This window comes from Bos indicus, chromosome 15 (genome assembly GCF_029378745.1).
Source record: "Bos indicus isolate NIAB-ARS_2022 breed Sahiwal x Tharparkar chromosome 15, NIAB-ARS_B.indTharparkar_mat_pri_1.0, whole genome shotgun sequence".
In the NCBI taxonomy this organism is placed as follows: domain Eukaryota; kingdom Metazoa; phylum Chordata; class Mammalia; order Artiodactyla; family Bovidae; genus Bos; species Bos indicus.
Genome location: NC_091774.1, coordinates 18077586 through 18091598, shown reverse-complemented (window position 1 = coordinate 18091598; position 14013 = coordinate 18077586). Strand labels below are relative to the sequence as shown.

The 14013-nt window shown below is 36.4% G+C and overlaps 1 protein-coding gene across 5 annotated transcripts in view; it reads right to left on the bottom strand.

Annotated features, from left to right (window-relative positions):
• Nucleotides 1–14013, bottom strand: part of CUL5 (cullin 5) — a 127430-nt gene that overhangs the window by 4586 nt on the left and 108831 nt on the right. For 4 of the 5 annotated variants that reach the window (XM_070767577.1, XM_070767576.1, XM_070767575.1 and 1 more), the window contains 7 exons: nucleotides 13215–13347; nucleotides 11211–11342; nucleotides 5835–5958; nucleotides 5041–5216; nucleotides 4319–4480; nucleotides 3468–3586; nucleotides 2766–2889 (listed from right to left, as the gene is read on the bottom strand). In XM_070767577.1, the coding sequence (XP_070623678.1) occupies nucleotides 2766–2889; nucleotides 3468–3586; nucleotides 4319–4480; nucleotides 5041–5216; nucleotides 5835–5958; nucleotides 11211–11342; nucleotides 13215–13347 (970 nt within the window). The remainder of the gene's footprint in view (nucleotides 1–2765; nucleotides 2890–3467; nucleotides 3587–4318; nucleotides 4481–5040; nucleotides 5217–5834; nucleotides 5959–11210; nucleotides 11343–13214; nucleotides 13348–14013) is intronic. The other variant, XM_070767578.1, reaches the window with a different exon arrangement.

Sequence of the window (14013 nt, the reverse complement as noted above, 5' to 3'; positions counted from 1 at the left end):
TAAGAGAAAAACAGAGATCACAGGGGTTCTGGCCCTGGTCTCATTTAATATGTTGGAGGTCACTTGAAAAGTGGCATGATATGATGGAAATAATTTGCAATTCTGAATTTCTCAGTTTCCATATGATATAGATAGAGTTTAGAGCTCATGGACCTGGCACAGGGCCTTCAGTGGCAGGAAAACATGACCCTGTAGCAGCAGATGATAATAACAGTGTGCCATGTAAGCCAAAGGCCACAAAGAATATGTAACAGAGCCTTAGAGGGCTCAGGAACTCAGTAAGAGCAGACAACAGGCAACCAGACCAGGAAAAGAGGCCATGCAGTCTTACTGCTGGAAAAAAAAATGAACCATAGTTCATTTGCTACAGATATCAGCAATATATAGTAACAAAAAGTTATATTTCCATAGGTGACAGATAAAGCCCTCTATAGCTGACAGAACACTGTCACAACCATATAGACATGATAATCCCTTCACTGTCACTATGAGGTCAAGTGAATTTCTCAACTTCAGTACATCCAGATGCCTCTGTGAAAATAGCAAAGAATGGGGGATGGGTGGAGCAGAATCAGGGAGAAATACAGAAAGTCCAACTATAACTTAAAGGGACAGCTTGGATTAGTAGACTGACCATAATTATGAATTAGTTTTAGACAAAACAAAAAAACTTCATTTTCTCTGCACATCTTATGTTAATAGTATGACTATACCTGCCCATTTCGTTTCATATCTCAACAGAATCCATCTGGATTTACCCTGGTGTAGCCATAAACTAGGACTATGTCATGCTTTTTCCTCCCAGAAGTAAAATTTTCCGAAATCTCTTACTGAGTAATACATTCCCTTTTCATGGGACATAGAAATCATTTCCTTTATTGCAAAGTTCATCTACACTTATATAGGAGGTTTAATTCTGAGTTACTTTCTTCAGTTAATCTGTTTGTTATACTGTTTCATATTTGTAGATACTTTCATAAGTTTTAATATTTGGCAAGGCAAGTTCCACCACCAACACTTTATATTTTAAGGTTCTTAATCACCCTCATCTATTTATTCTGGTAAAACTGTGAATCCATTTTTAAAATTACAAAAATATTCCTTGTTGAAAATTTTTTAAATTTAATTAATTTATTTATTTTTGGCTTTGCTGGATGACTGTGCGGGTTTTCTCCAGTTGCAGCGAGCTAGGGCTGTTCTCTGTTGCAGCGTGCAGACTTTTGACTGCAGTGGCTTCTCCTGTTGCCAAGCACAGGCTCTAGGCATGTGAGCCTCAGTGGTCGTTGCACATGAGCTCAGTAGTTGTGGCTCCCAGTCTCTGGACACAGGCTCGATAGTTGTGGTACACGGACTTAGCTGTCTCATGGCATGTGGGATCTTCCTGGACCAGAGATCAAATCTGTCTTTCCTGCACTGGCAGGCGTATTCTTTACCACTGAGCCACCAGGAAAACCTCAGTTGAATTTTTATATGATATTCAGCAGACTCATTACTAGTATGGGGTTAATTCAGCCTTATCATTAAAAAATATGGTATTTCACATTAAACAAAATCCAGATACAAAAGCATATACTGTCTGCTTCCATGTATATGAAGACTGAAGAACAAGCAAAACTAAGCAACAGTGACGGGAATCAGGTAGGTTGAAGGGGGAGATTGGCTGAATGAGAGACATGAGGAAAGAGTGATAGAAATGTTCCATATTTTAATTGAGGTGACAGTCATACAGTGATACACATTTAGCAAAACACATTGAAAACTATGAAATGTGTATTCTATTGTATGTAAATTACACCTCAATAAAAAATATACAGTAAGTAAAAAGGAACATGATCTATTTATTCAAATCTCCTTTTGAATCTCTTAGGTGAAGGCTCCTCTCTTCATATAGGTCTGCTGCTGCTGCGGCTGCTGCGGCTGCTGCTGCTGCTACGTCGTTTCAGTCGTGTCCAACTCTGTGCGATCCCATAGATGGCAGCCCACCAGGATCCCCCATCCCTGGGATTCTCCAGGCAAGAACACTGGAGTGGGTTGCCACTGCCTTCTCCATCATATAGGTCTAACTACTTTTTAAAGAAATGTCTGTGAATTCTATGTTTATCACCAAATAGAAAAGCATTTAATTTTTACTTATCTTTTCTCTGCTCCTTTATTATATCATATAATCTACAAGTACTGAAAAATTTTAATCTTTTCTTTTTTGTTTCATGCTTGATTACATTGGCCAATAGTTTCAAACAATATTAAATGAAAATAGTAAAAGTGGGACAACTTGGTTTTAATTAGTTCTAAAGTTAAAACAGTCATTCATTAGTTTGCAATAGGTATTCTTATCATGTTCAGAAGGTTATCAAAATCCTAGTTTTAAAATGTTTAAAATAATCCCTCATTTCCCATTACAATGGAATCAGAAATCTTAAGATTAAATAAAAATGAAAATACTCAATCCTAGAATTGTAACCTGTCACTGATAATATATATATATTCTCTTTGACATACAGTCAGAGAAGCATAACCTAAAACCAAGGTTTGGCCCAACCAATAGAATCTACCATAGACCATCAAGTCATACAAATACCTCTACCAGCAACTAGGAGAATTCTATTAATATAATTTTTAAATTTCAGGAAAATGAAGTAGCTTTCCCGTTACAAGAGGTTTGAGTACCTACATTTCTTTAATTACAAAAAAAAAGATTTAATGATTAAAAAAAAACAACAACCAACTTTTTCAAAATTTAGACATTCTATCTTAACATTACAAACCTGGGTTCTCAGTATTCTTAGTTGAACTATTCCTTCATTCTCTTCCTCTCTCATTCTTTCTGTAGTGAGCTGCAAGCGTCCAATCAAGTTGATTTTACCCCTTTTCTGAACTTTTGCATTTTTTCTATAAAAAAATTAAATCAAATATTTTACGGTGAAAGGTCTTTTAAACATCATTTTATAGCAACAATGTCTAAGAGAAAATATTTAGAAATATTCTAAAAATTAATATTCAGCATTGCTTAAGGGAAAAATAACAACATATAGCTTTATTAAAATGAACCCTATGTTTTCCCTCAAACATGATCAAAGCTCTGTTAATACTTAAGTATGAGTACACTCCATATAATAACAAAGTAAATATAATTTATTTTGTCATGAAAGTCATTAGATAATTGAAGATATATCAGTTATAATTCAGCATTATCTTCTAATTGGGATCTCAAGGAAATAGTTCTCTGTGTGGATAAAGTTGCTTTAGAGTACAAAAGGATGTTTATTTTAAAGATGAAAAGCAATATGGTGTAAAGTCAGACACCAAAAGTATCCAGTTCATTCAACTAAATGGCATAAATCTAAAGTGACGGCAGCACACAGATATGCTTTAAATATCATGTAAAGAAGGTAATTATTTTCCTAACAATAAAATATCAAAATTCAAACATGCTATTTTTATTTTAGATCAACCAACATAAACCTTACATTAAACTGAACTCCTGGTTCACTGAGAAGAGGGTACCTTCTGTAAAGTCTTTGGGTGAGTTGACTTGAGGTTCATACAATAAAACTTGCCGTTTGAGCTTTGGAAAAGCTACTAAAGACTGTGAAGAATAAAGAAAAAAAAATAGTTTCTATCAACACTATAGAATTCTCAAACATGACCAATATAGATGAGAAAAATTATGAGCACAAATTCTGAATTCAAACTTTTATTTGCTACTTCATAAACATAACAATGTTCATGCATAATGAGGAAAGAGAATGAGAAAAAGAGTTGGTTATGAGGAAACAATAAATGCTCTCTTTACAATAAGACAAACAAAAACAAAACAAAACTAAAGGGATTGATCATATATGACCACAGCAAACACCACTGTCAGTTACAAACCAGCTGTTTCTCTCTAGAGAGTAATTTATTTTGCAACTATTAAGAGGCATATGGACTAGGGGTAAAATTTAGTTTTGAACAGGAGGGCTAATAAGTACATTTTGCGGGGCCTCAAAAGAACCAAAGTTTTCTAATTCTTAAGAGTTTTGGTTATCATAAAAATCACTGAACAACATTCTCAATACGAAATCTTTGGTCATGCTTTTTCACAGGTAACATTTAAATAACAACTGAATCTTTCTCTCTCTTTTTTGCCATTCGGGCTCAGTAACTTTCATGTTTTCAATTTCTTATTGTTCCATAAGTAATTCACTAGTGTGCTTTTCTTGGTTAAAAGTCATTTGATTGTTATGAATTCATAAATTTATTATAACACAAGACAATACCTATTTCCTGCTATGTGAGAGGACACAACTAAAAAAAAAAAACATAAAAACAAACCAACCCATAAAGTCCTCCTAAGCTCAGCATCAGGGAGTTCAGTTGCAAGTTTTAGATTTTCAAAGCTGATTTTCTCTCTGGGTCTTTGGTTCCATGCAAACAATACAGCCAGCTGAAACGTAGTTACCTCCAAATCATATTGGCCTACTTCATTCTTAAATGTTATCTATAATAGATAAAATAATTTTAAAAATAAGAATCTCTTTATGAGGATTACCATTTATCTACTATAATATCTCTTATATGAGATTATATATAAAAGACTGGTAGTTATCTTCCAATATCCATTCTTCCTTTCTTACATGGTAATAAAAATTTCAGCAGACCTTAATGACTATCCAAAATAAAGGCTCATCTCTCAGCTTTCCTGCACAAAATGTGGCCATGTGACTAAGTTCTGGCCAATGAGATTTGAGTAGAAATAATAGGAGAATCTTCCAGAAGTTGCCATTAAAGGAAATTATACCATTACATCTTTCGTCTCCTGTTGGCCTAGAACACAGACATAGTGAGAGGATCATACTGGATTCTGCAGGCAAGGGAATACCTTAAGGATGGTGCTATAACCAATAGTTTATGTCCCTAACAAATTCATGGAACAGATCCACTATACCTGATCAAACTTTCACTTGCAAGAAAAGGAAAGATCTACCTTGTTTGAACAAATCTTATTTGGAGTCTTGCTACAACCAAACCAATATCTGAACTAACACACCATCTACTTACAATTCCATTTGACATGAGATGATGCCAATGTAATTTTCTTCCACTATGGTTCTTTTTGTAGAATTCTTCTACTTCAGGTATCAAATCCTCCAGTTCAGTAGGAAGTGAGACAAAGACTTTTTCAGAGCTTCTTGACCAGGCACCAGCATTCAGAATTTTTATATTAACTGAATCAGCTATAGGAATGTATGTCAGAAAATATAAAGCAAATAATCTTAACAATGGATAAAACTCAAAATACATAGACAGTGGGTAAACTTTGGTGTAAAATAAACAGTACTCTAAAGATTTTGTTAAAAGTGTCTTTTTGTTTCAAAGATCCAACCAGTCCATTCTGAAGGAGATCAACCCTGGGATTTCTTTGGAAGGAATGATGCTAAAGCTGAAACTCCAGTACTTTGGCCACCTCATGCGAAGAGTTGACTCACTGGAAAATATTGTGATGCTGGAAGGGATTGGGGGCAGGAGGAGAAGGGGACAAGAGAGGATGAGATGGCTGGATGGCATCACTGACTCGATGGACGTGAGTCTGAGTGAACTCTGGGAGTTGGTGATGGACAGGGAGGCCTCGCGTGTTGCAATTCATGGGGTCGCAAAGAGTCGGACATGACTGAGCGACTGAACTGAACTGAACTGAAGAGTTAGTAAACCTAATTTCTGCTTTGCAGGATATCTTCAAGGAATGTGGACTTAGAAACATACTTGTATTGATTGCTGCTTAGGTCTATTTTTAATTTACTAGAAAACAAAGTTTTTTTTAAGTTTTTTAAATGTATGTAATTATAAAATAATACCTGGTAACGCCAATTTATTGTTTTTGTGCATTTCCTTAAAAGCTTGGTTCAAATCTTCAGATACTTTTATGTCCTGAAACATTCTAGCAAGCTTGTTTACATAATCTGCTGGCATACCAACTTCCTATGAAAAGCAAAGACAGAAGAAGTAATAAATGATATATTAGGAAAAATTTTAATGGAAAACTAAATTTTATATGCTTTAATACAAAATTCTTCTTCTCTTATATTTATATTTATAATCCAATACCTATTAAATTTGATTCTTTGAGACTACACAGAATATACAGGCAATTCTGGCTTTTTGTGCACCATTCTAAAATGCATGAATTTCAGGTACCACAGTGTAGTGAAATAATACCAGTACCTCAACAACACTGCTCAACTTTCAATTACCATTATACATTAAATTTGAGTAAGGCATAAAGCTCAAACTTTACTTCTAGCTCTTCATTATACAAACCACTAACAAAGAGCACATCCATCAATGACTAATCACAGTATTTCTTTCAAAATCTGTTAGTCATCTGTTTATTCAGTTCACCCACAGACAGCAAAGATGTAGCTTTGTTGCACCCATGTCCTCAACTGATAAATCATGTGATATTTTACAAAAATGGGTAACTGAGAGAAGTCAAGAAAGATGATAAAAATACAGACAAAAAAGAGAGAAAATAATGTTGTAATGAAAATAAAGCAGAACGTAAATGGAGCTTTAGAAGAAAGGGCTGACAGTGACTGTAATGTCTGTTGATAAATAGGTATAGAAACTTAATGAAGGCAAATAATCAACATAAGTGAAAAAAGTGGTATTGACTAAAAAAAAAAAAATAGATGAGGAAGTGATGCCAGCAAAAACTCTGTAAAATCAAAAGTTTGGAAGGTGACTCAAACTTACAAAGAGTATGACAACTCTTCAAAATAAACAAAAGGTGCTCACTAAGTAACTTGTCACTCACATGACAAGAAAATAAGTACTAGTCAAACTACTCTTCATTTTAGTAACAGTGCTATTGAGATATAAATCATCTATCTCAAAATTTGCCCTTTTAAAGTATATAATTAATCAGGTTTTAGTATACTGAAAGAGTTATGCAACTATCACCAGTATCTAACTTTAGAACATTTTCATCATCACCAAAAGAAACTCTGTACTTACTAGCAATCACTACCATATTCCTCTACTCTTCCATTTCTGGTAATTATTTATATTTTGTCTCAACAGATTTGGCTACTTTGTATTGGGGGAATCATACTGTATGTGAAACCAACCCTGAATACTCATTGGAACAACTGATACTGAAGCTGAAGTTCCAACACTTTGCCACCTCATGTGAACAGCGGACTCAGTGAAAAAGACTCACTAGGAAAGGCAGAAGGAGAAGAGGGTGACAGAGAATGAGATGGCCGGATGGAATCACCGATGCAGTGGACAAACTTGGGCAAACTCTGGGAGATAGTGAGGGACATGGAAGCCTGGTGTTGCAAACAGTCAGATAAGACTGGGTGACAGACAACAACTGTATGTGGTGTTTTGTGAATGGCTTCTTTTGCTTAGCATAGTATTTTCAAAGTTCATCCATGTTGCATGTATCAGTACTTAATTTCTTTTTATTGCCAAAGATATTCAACTCAGTTCAGTTCTGTTGCTCAGTCGTGTCCAACTCTTTGTGACACCAAGAACGCCAGGCCTCCCTGTCCATCACCAACTCCCAGAGTCCACCCAAACCCATGTCCATCGAGTCAGTGATGCCATCCAACCATCTCATCCTCTGTCGTCCCCTTCTCCTCCTGCCCTCAATCTTTCCCAGAATCAGGGTCTTTTCAAATGAGTCAGCTCTTTGCATCAGGTGGCCAACGTATTGGAGTTTCAGCTTCAACATCAGTCCTACCAATGAACACCTAGGAATGATCTCCTTTAGGATGGACAGGTTGGATCTCCCTGCAGTCCATGGGACTCTTAAGAGTCTTCTCCAACACCACAGTTCAAAAGCATCAATTCTTCCGCGCTCAGCTTTCTTCACAGTCCAACTCTCACATCCACACATGATCACTGGAAAAACCATAGCCTTTACTAGACAGACCTTTGTTGGCAAATTAATGTCTCTGCTTTTCAATATGCTGTCTAGGTTGGTCATAACTTTCCTTCCAAGGAGTAAGCATCTTTTAATTTTATGGCTGCAGTCACCATGTGCAGCGATTTTGGAGCCCAAGAAAATAAAGTCAGCCACTGTTCCCACATCTATTTGCTATAAAGTGATGGGACCCGATGCCATGATCTTTGTTTTCTGAATGTTGAGCTTTAAGCCAACTTTTTCACTCTCCTCTTTCATCAAGAGGCTCTTTAGTTCCTCTTCACTTTCTGCCATAAGGGTGGTGTCATCTGCATATCTCAGGTTATTGATATTTCTCCCAGCAATCTTGATTCCAGCTTGTGCTTCTTCCAGACCAGCATTTCTCATGATGTACTCTGCATATAAGTTAAATAAGCAGGGTGACAATATACAGCCTTGACGAACTCCTTTTCCTATTTGGAACCAGTCTGTTGTTCCATGTTCAGTTCTAACTGTTGCTTCCTGACCTGCATACAGATTTCTCAAGAGGCAGGTCAGGTGGTCTGGTATTCCCATCTCGTTCAGGATTTTCCGTAGTTTATCATGATCCACACAGTCAAAGGTTTTGGCATAGTCAATAAAGCAGAAATAGATGTTTTTCTGGAATTCTCTTGCTTTTTCGATGATCCAGCGGATGTTGGCAATTTGATCTCTGGTTCCTCTGCCCTTTCTAAAACCAGCTTAAACATCTGGAAGTTCATGGTTCACATATTGCTGAAGCCTGGCTTGGAGAATTTTAAGCATCACAGACAGCTAGCCAATCTGATCACATGGACCACTGCCTTCTCTAACTCAATGAAACTAAGCCATGCTGTAGGGGCCACCCAAGACCGACAAGTCATGGTGGAGAGATCTGACAGAATATGGTCCACTGGAGAAGGGAATGGCAAACCACTTCAGTATTCTTGCCTTGAGAACCCCATGAACAGTATGAAAAGGCAAAAAGATAGGACACTGAAAGATTAACTTCCCAGGTTGATAGGTGCCCAATATGCTACTGGAAATTAGTGGAGAAATAACTCCACAAAGAATGAAGGGATGGAGCCAAAGCAAAAACAACACCCAGTTGTGAATGGGACTGGTGATAGAAGCAAGGTTTTATGCTGTAAAGAGCAATATTGCATAGGAACCTGAAATGTTAGGTCCATGAATCAAAGCTAATTGTAAGTGGTCAAACAGGAGATGGCAAGAGTGAACGTCAACATTCTAGGAATCAGTGAACTAAGATGGACTGGAATGGGTAAATTTAACTCAGACAACCATTGTATCTACTACCGTGGGCAGGAATGCCTTAGAAGAAATGGAGTAGCCATCATCGTCAACAAAAGCGTCCAAAATGCAGTACTTGGATGCAATCTCAAAAATGACAGAATGATCTCTGTTCGTTTCCAAGGCAAACCATTCAATATCACAGTAATCCAAGTCTAGGCCCCAACCAGTAACGCTGAAGAAGCTGAACAGTTCTATGAAGACCTACAAGACCTTCTAGAACTAACACCCAAAAAAGATGTCCTTTTCATTACAGGGGACTGGAATGCAAAAGTAGGAAGTCAAGAAACACCTGGAGTAACAGGCAAATTTGGCCTTGGAGTACAGAATGACGCAGGGCAAAGGCTAATAGAATTCTGCCAAGAGAACGCACTGGTCATAGCAAACACCCTCTTCCAACAACACAAGAGAAGACTCTACACATGGACATAACCAGAATGGTCAACACCAAAATCAGATTGATTATATTCTTTGCAGTCAAAGATGGAGAAGCTCTATACAGTCAGCAAAAACAAGACCGGGAGCTGACTGTGGCTCGGATCATGAACTCCTTGTTGCCAAATTCAGACTGAAATTGAAGAAAGTGGAGAAAACCACTAGACCATTCCACTATATTAGACTAAACCATATTTTATCTATTTATCAGCTGATTGACCTTTGGGTTCTTTTCACTTTTTAGCTATTATGAATAATGATGCTATGAATATTCATGTACGAGTTTTTATGTGTTCATATGTTTTTATTTCTCATAAGCGGAATTATCTAGGAGTAGAATTGCCAGGTCAACACTATGTTTGGCTTTCTGAGGAACTGTCAGTTTTCCAAAGTTGCTGCACCATTTTACACTCCTATCAGCAATGCATGAGGGTTCCAATTTCTCCTCTTCCTCGCCAATATTTGTTATGGTCTGAATTTTCAGCTATCCCAGTGGAAGTAAAGTGGCATCTTATTGTGGCTTTGATTTGCATTTCTCTACTGACTAATGATGTTGAACATCTTTGCATGCACTTATTATACATTTGCATATCTTTGTGAAGAAATGTATACTATTCTAATACTTTGTCCATTTTTAACTGATTGTCTTCACTGTTGGGTTGTAAGAGTTCTTTATATATTCTAGATACAATATCAGACATGTGAATTTCAAATACTTTATAACAGATAATAAGAGTTTCTAATATTTTGACAAAAATTTCCAAGTCATAAAACATTGGCACCAATAATTCCCCAGTGATTGTTTATATTAAGATAACCTGCACAGTAATTTTTACTATCCCACACTACCATGCAAAGCAGGGCTATTTGCAAATCTTTAATGTAAAATACACATATAAATGAAAAGCACATATATATATATATATATATATATATATATATATATAAAAAATACAAACATGCATACAATTATATACATATTTTACTATCATATATTAATATAATATTTATAACACCATGTATATAAATCAAAGACATTCACTTATGGTATGCTAATATAACTCAAATTCCACTAAAATGAACTGAAAGGAACAGATTTAAAGCATTTTAATATGGGAATTTGACCATAATTAGTACTCATTAACTTTTCCTTTATAGGTGTATTTATTTACAAACATCTCAATGGCTAAACATTGAGTACTAAACTTATCTTAAAATTGGCTAAACATTGAGTACTAAACTTATCTTAAAATTGGCTAAACATTGAGTACTAAACTTATCTTAAAATTGAAGTGATTTGTCCTTTAGCTTATTTAATAAGGTCAGTTCAATGAGGGTGGAGATACAAAAGAGTGAAACAACAGAAGCAAAGGAAGAGCAAAGGCACTTCGCTCTTTATTAACAAAATATATTTTATTTTATATAATTGATGCTATAGTCTTATAAAATGTTCCCTATTTCTTCAATATTAAAATATCACCAAAATTCATTACTTACGAATACATATGAACCATATGCTATCTTAAGAAAATCAAATAGTTTTAAAAATTTTACTTACTCTTAGCCACTCTACCATATTCTCTTCAATTTCACTATCAGCAGAGATGTCTAATATAAGACGTCGTGTCAAATGAGCTTTGTGATATCTCATAAAAACGTCTTTGTTTTGTACGTATTTAAGTACCAAGAGCTGTATAGAAAACAAAGTTATTTTCAATATACACACACTCTTAGCCATTCCTTTCTCACTTGGACTTTTCTATATCCCTTGTTGTCAAAATTCAGAGATTTATATAAGCATATACAGATAGAGGCCTACTAAATTGCCCATCTCTGAAAAACAACCAGTCCTGATAGACTACTTTAATACTTCTTCAAGATGTTAGCAAACTTGAGACTATAACCAAATAGCCTTTAGGTCCTAGAAACATCAATTTTTGTGATTTTACATAATATGTGACAAAACTTTATATGAAAATCAGTAGTTCCCCCCTACATTTTTTTCTTCTATGTTTCTTCTTCATTTTATTCTGACACTAATCTGCCCTCTAACCACCACTCCACCCCACTTTTTGGCTGTGCTGTGCAGCTTGTGGGGGTCTTAGTTCCCTGACCAGAGACTGAGCCTGGGCCCAGACAGTGAAAGCTGTAAGTCCTAACCACTGAACCACCAGGGTATTCCCTTTCTTTTTTTCTTTTTATTTATTTTATTTATTTTTTTTTACTTTACAATATTGTATTGGTTTTGCCATACACTGACATGAATCCGCCATGGGTGTACAGGTATTCCCCATCCTGCACCCCCCTCCCACCTCCCTCCCTATCCCATCCCTCTGGGTCATCCCAATGCACCAGCCCCGAGCACCCTGTATCATTCATCGAACCTGGACTGGTGATCTGTTTCACATATGATAATATACATGTTTCATTGTTATTCTCTCAGATCATCCCACCCTCACTCACCCTCTCCCACAGAGTCCAAAAGACTGTTCTATTCATCAGTGTCTCTTTTGCTCTCTTGCATACAGGGTTATCGTTACCATCTTTCTAAATTCCATATATATGCGTTAGTATACTGTATTGGTGTTTTTCTTTCTGGCTTATTACTTCACTCTGTATAACAGGCTCCAGTTTCATCCACCCCATTAGAACTGATTCAAATGTATTCTTTTTAATGGCTGAGTAAAATTCCATTGTGTATATGTACCATAGCTTTCTTATCCATTCATCCGCTGATGGACATCTAAGTTGCTTCCATGTCCTGGCTATTATAAACAGTGCTGCGATGAACACTGGGGTACACGTGTCTCTTTCAATTCTGGTTTCCTCAGTGTGTATGCCCAGCAGTGGGATTGCTGGGTCATATGGCCGTTCTATTTCCAGTTTTTTAAGGAATCTCCACACTGTTCTCCATACTAGTGGCTGTACTAGTTTGCATTCCCATCAACAGTGTAAGAGAGTTCCCTTTTTTCCACACCCTCTCCAGCATTTATTGCTTGTAGACTTTTGGATAGCAGCCATTCTGACTGGCATGAAATGGTAGGGTATTCCCTTTCTAACCCTAACCCTTTTCTCTACATCTTCACTTACTAATTTTTTCCTCTTTGATGTCCTTGGCTTATATCATATTACAACAACAAGCAGAGATAAACAAATATAAAAGCAACTAACTTTTTATCTATACTCATTTATCCATGGTTATCTATTTTGGGCCCTCACAAAAAAGAAGTGAAAAACTCCCAGTCTCTCAATTGGGGATCCAAACACCACCAGCTAGCTCTGTTTTTCCTTTTGCTGTCCTTTAATAGGAATTAGAATTTAATTGACTTTTAAAAAAGAATCAAGAAAGGGGAAGAATTAAATGCTATTTCCTTTTCTGGCAGCTATAGTGTAAACATTTTCAGTAAAAAAACCAAAGAGGTCTTTACTGGCAAAATTTCATAATATTAGTTGCTTATAGGTATATATTTTAAAGAAAAACTGATGCTATCACAGAAAGCTTTATAATCAAAACACAAATTCAAAGATAATTACAAATTTGAAGTTAGAAAAAATTACGTACCACTTCTTTAAGCTTTGCTTCAATCTCTTCCGAGGTTAGCTTTTTGCTTAATGGCGTTTTTCTTAGCAACATGTCACAGTAATTGGCAAGCAGCTCAGGGCATTTTGATTCAGGCTGAGTTTTTAATCCTACCCTAAAAAACACATTAAAAGCAGGTGATTAAAAATGATTGAATCTGCAAATATTTTTTCTAAAGCCAATTTTTCACAGATTTGTTATGTTCTATAAATCCAGTGGGACTAGGGTGAGGAAGTCTACACTGAGGTTGCATAGCTCAAGAAGGCACTCACTCTTGGGCTCCTGTAAGTACACTTACAGAACACTGACAGAGATCTCCTTGAATTTTGTGAGCTACATGCTTCCTAGCCTCATTCTAGAGGCAGCTTTGCCAATAATCTTTAAAAGATTTTATTCAGATGCTGCTAAAATAGTATTGAAAACTGTGTAAATCCTTGTATACTCACAGCAAAAGTCGCTCACTCGTGTCTGACTTTTTGTGACCCCATGGACTATACAGTCCATGGAATTCTCAGGCCAGAATACTGGAGTGGGTAGCCTTTCCCTTCTCCAGGGGATCTTCCCAACCCAGGATCAAACCCAGGTCTCCCACATTGCAGGCAGATTCTTTACCAGCTGAGCCACAAGGGAAGCCCAAGAAGACTGGAGTGGGTAGCCTATCCCTTCTCCAGCGGATCTTCCTGACCCAGGAATAGACCCGGGGTCTCCTGCATTTTAGGTGGATTCTTTTACCAACTGAGCTATCAGGGAAGCCTTGTATACTTATAAGTTAACAATTAAA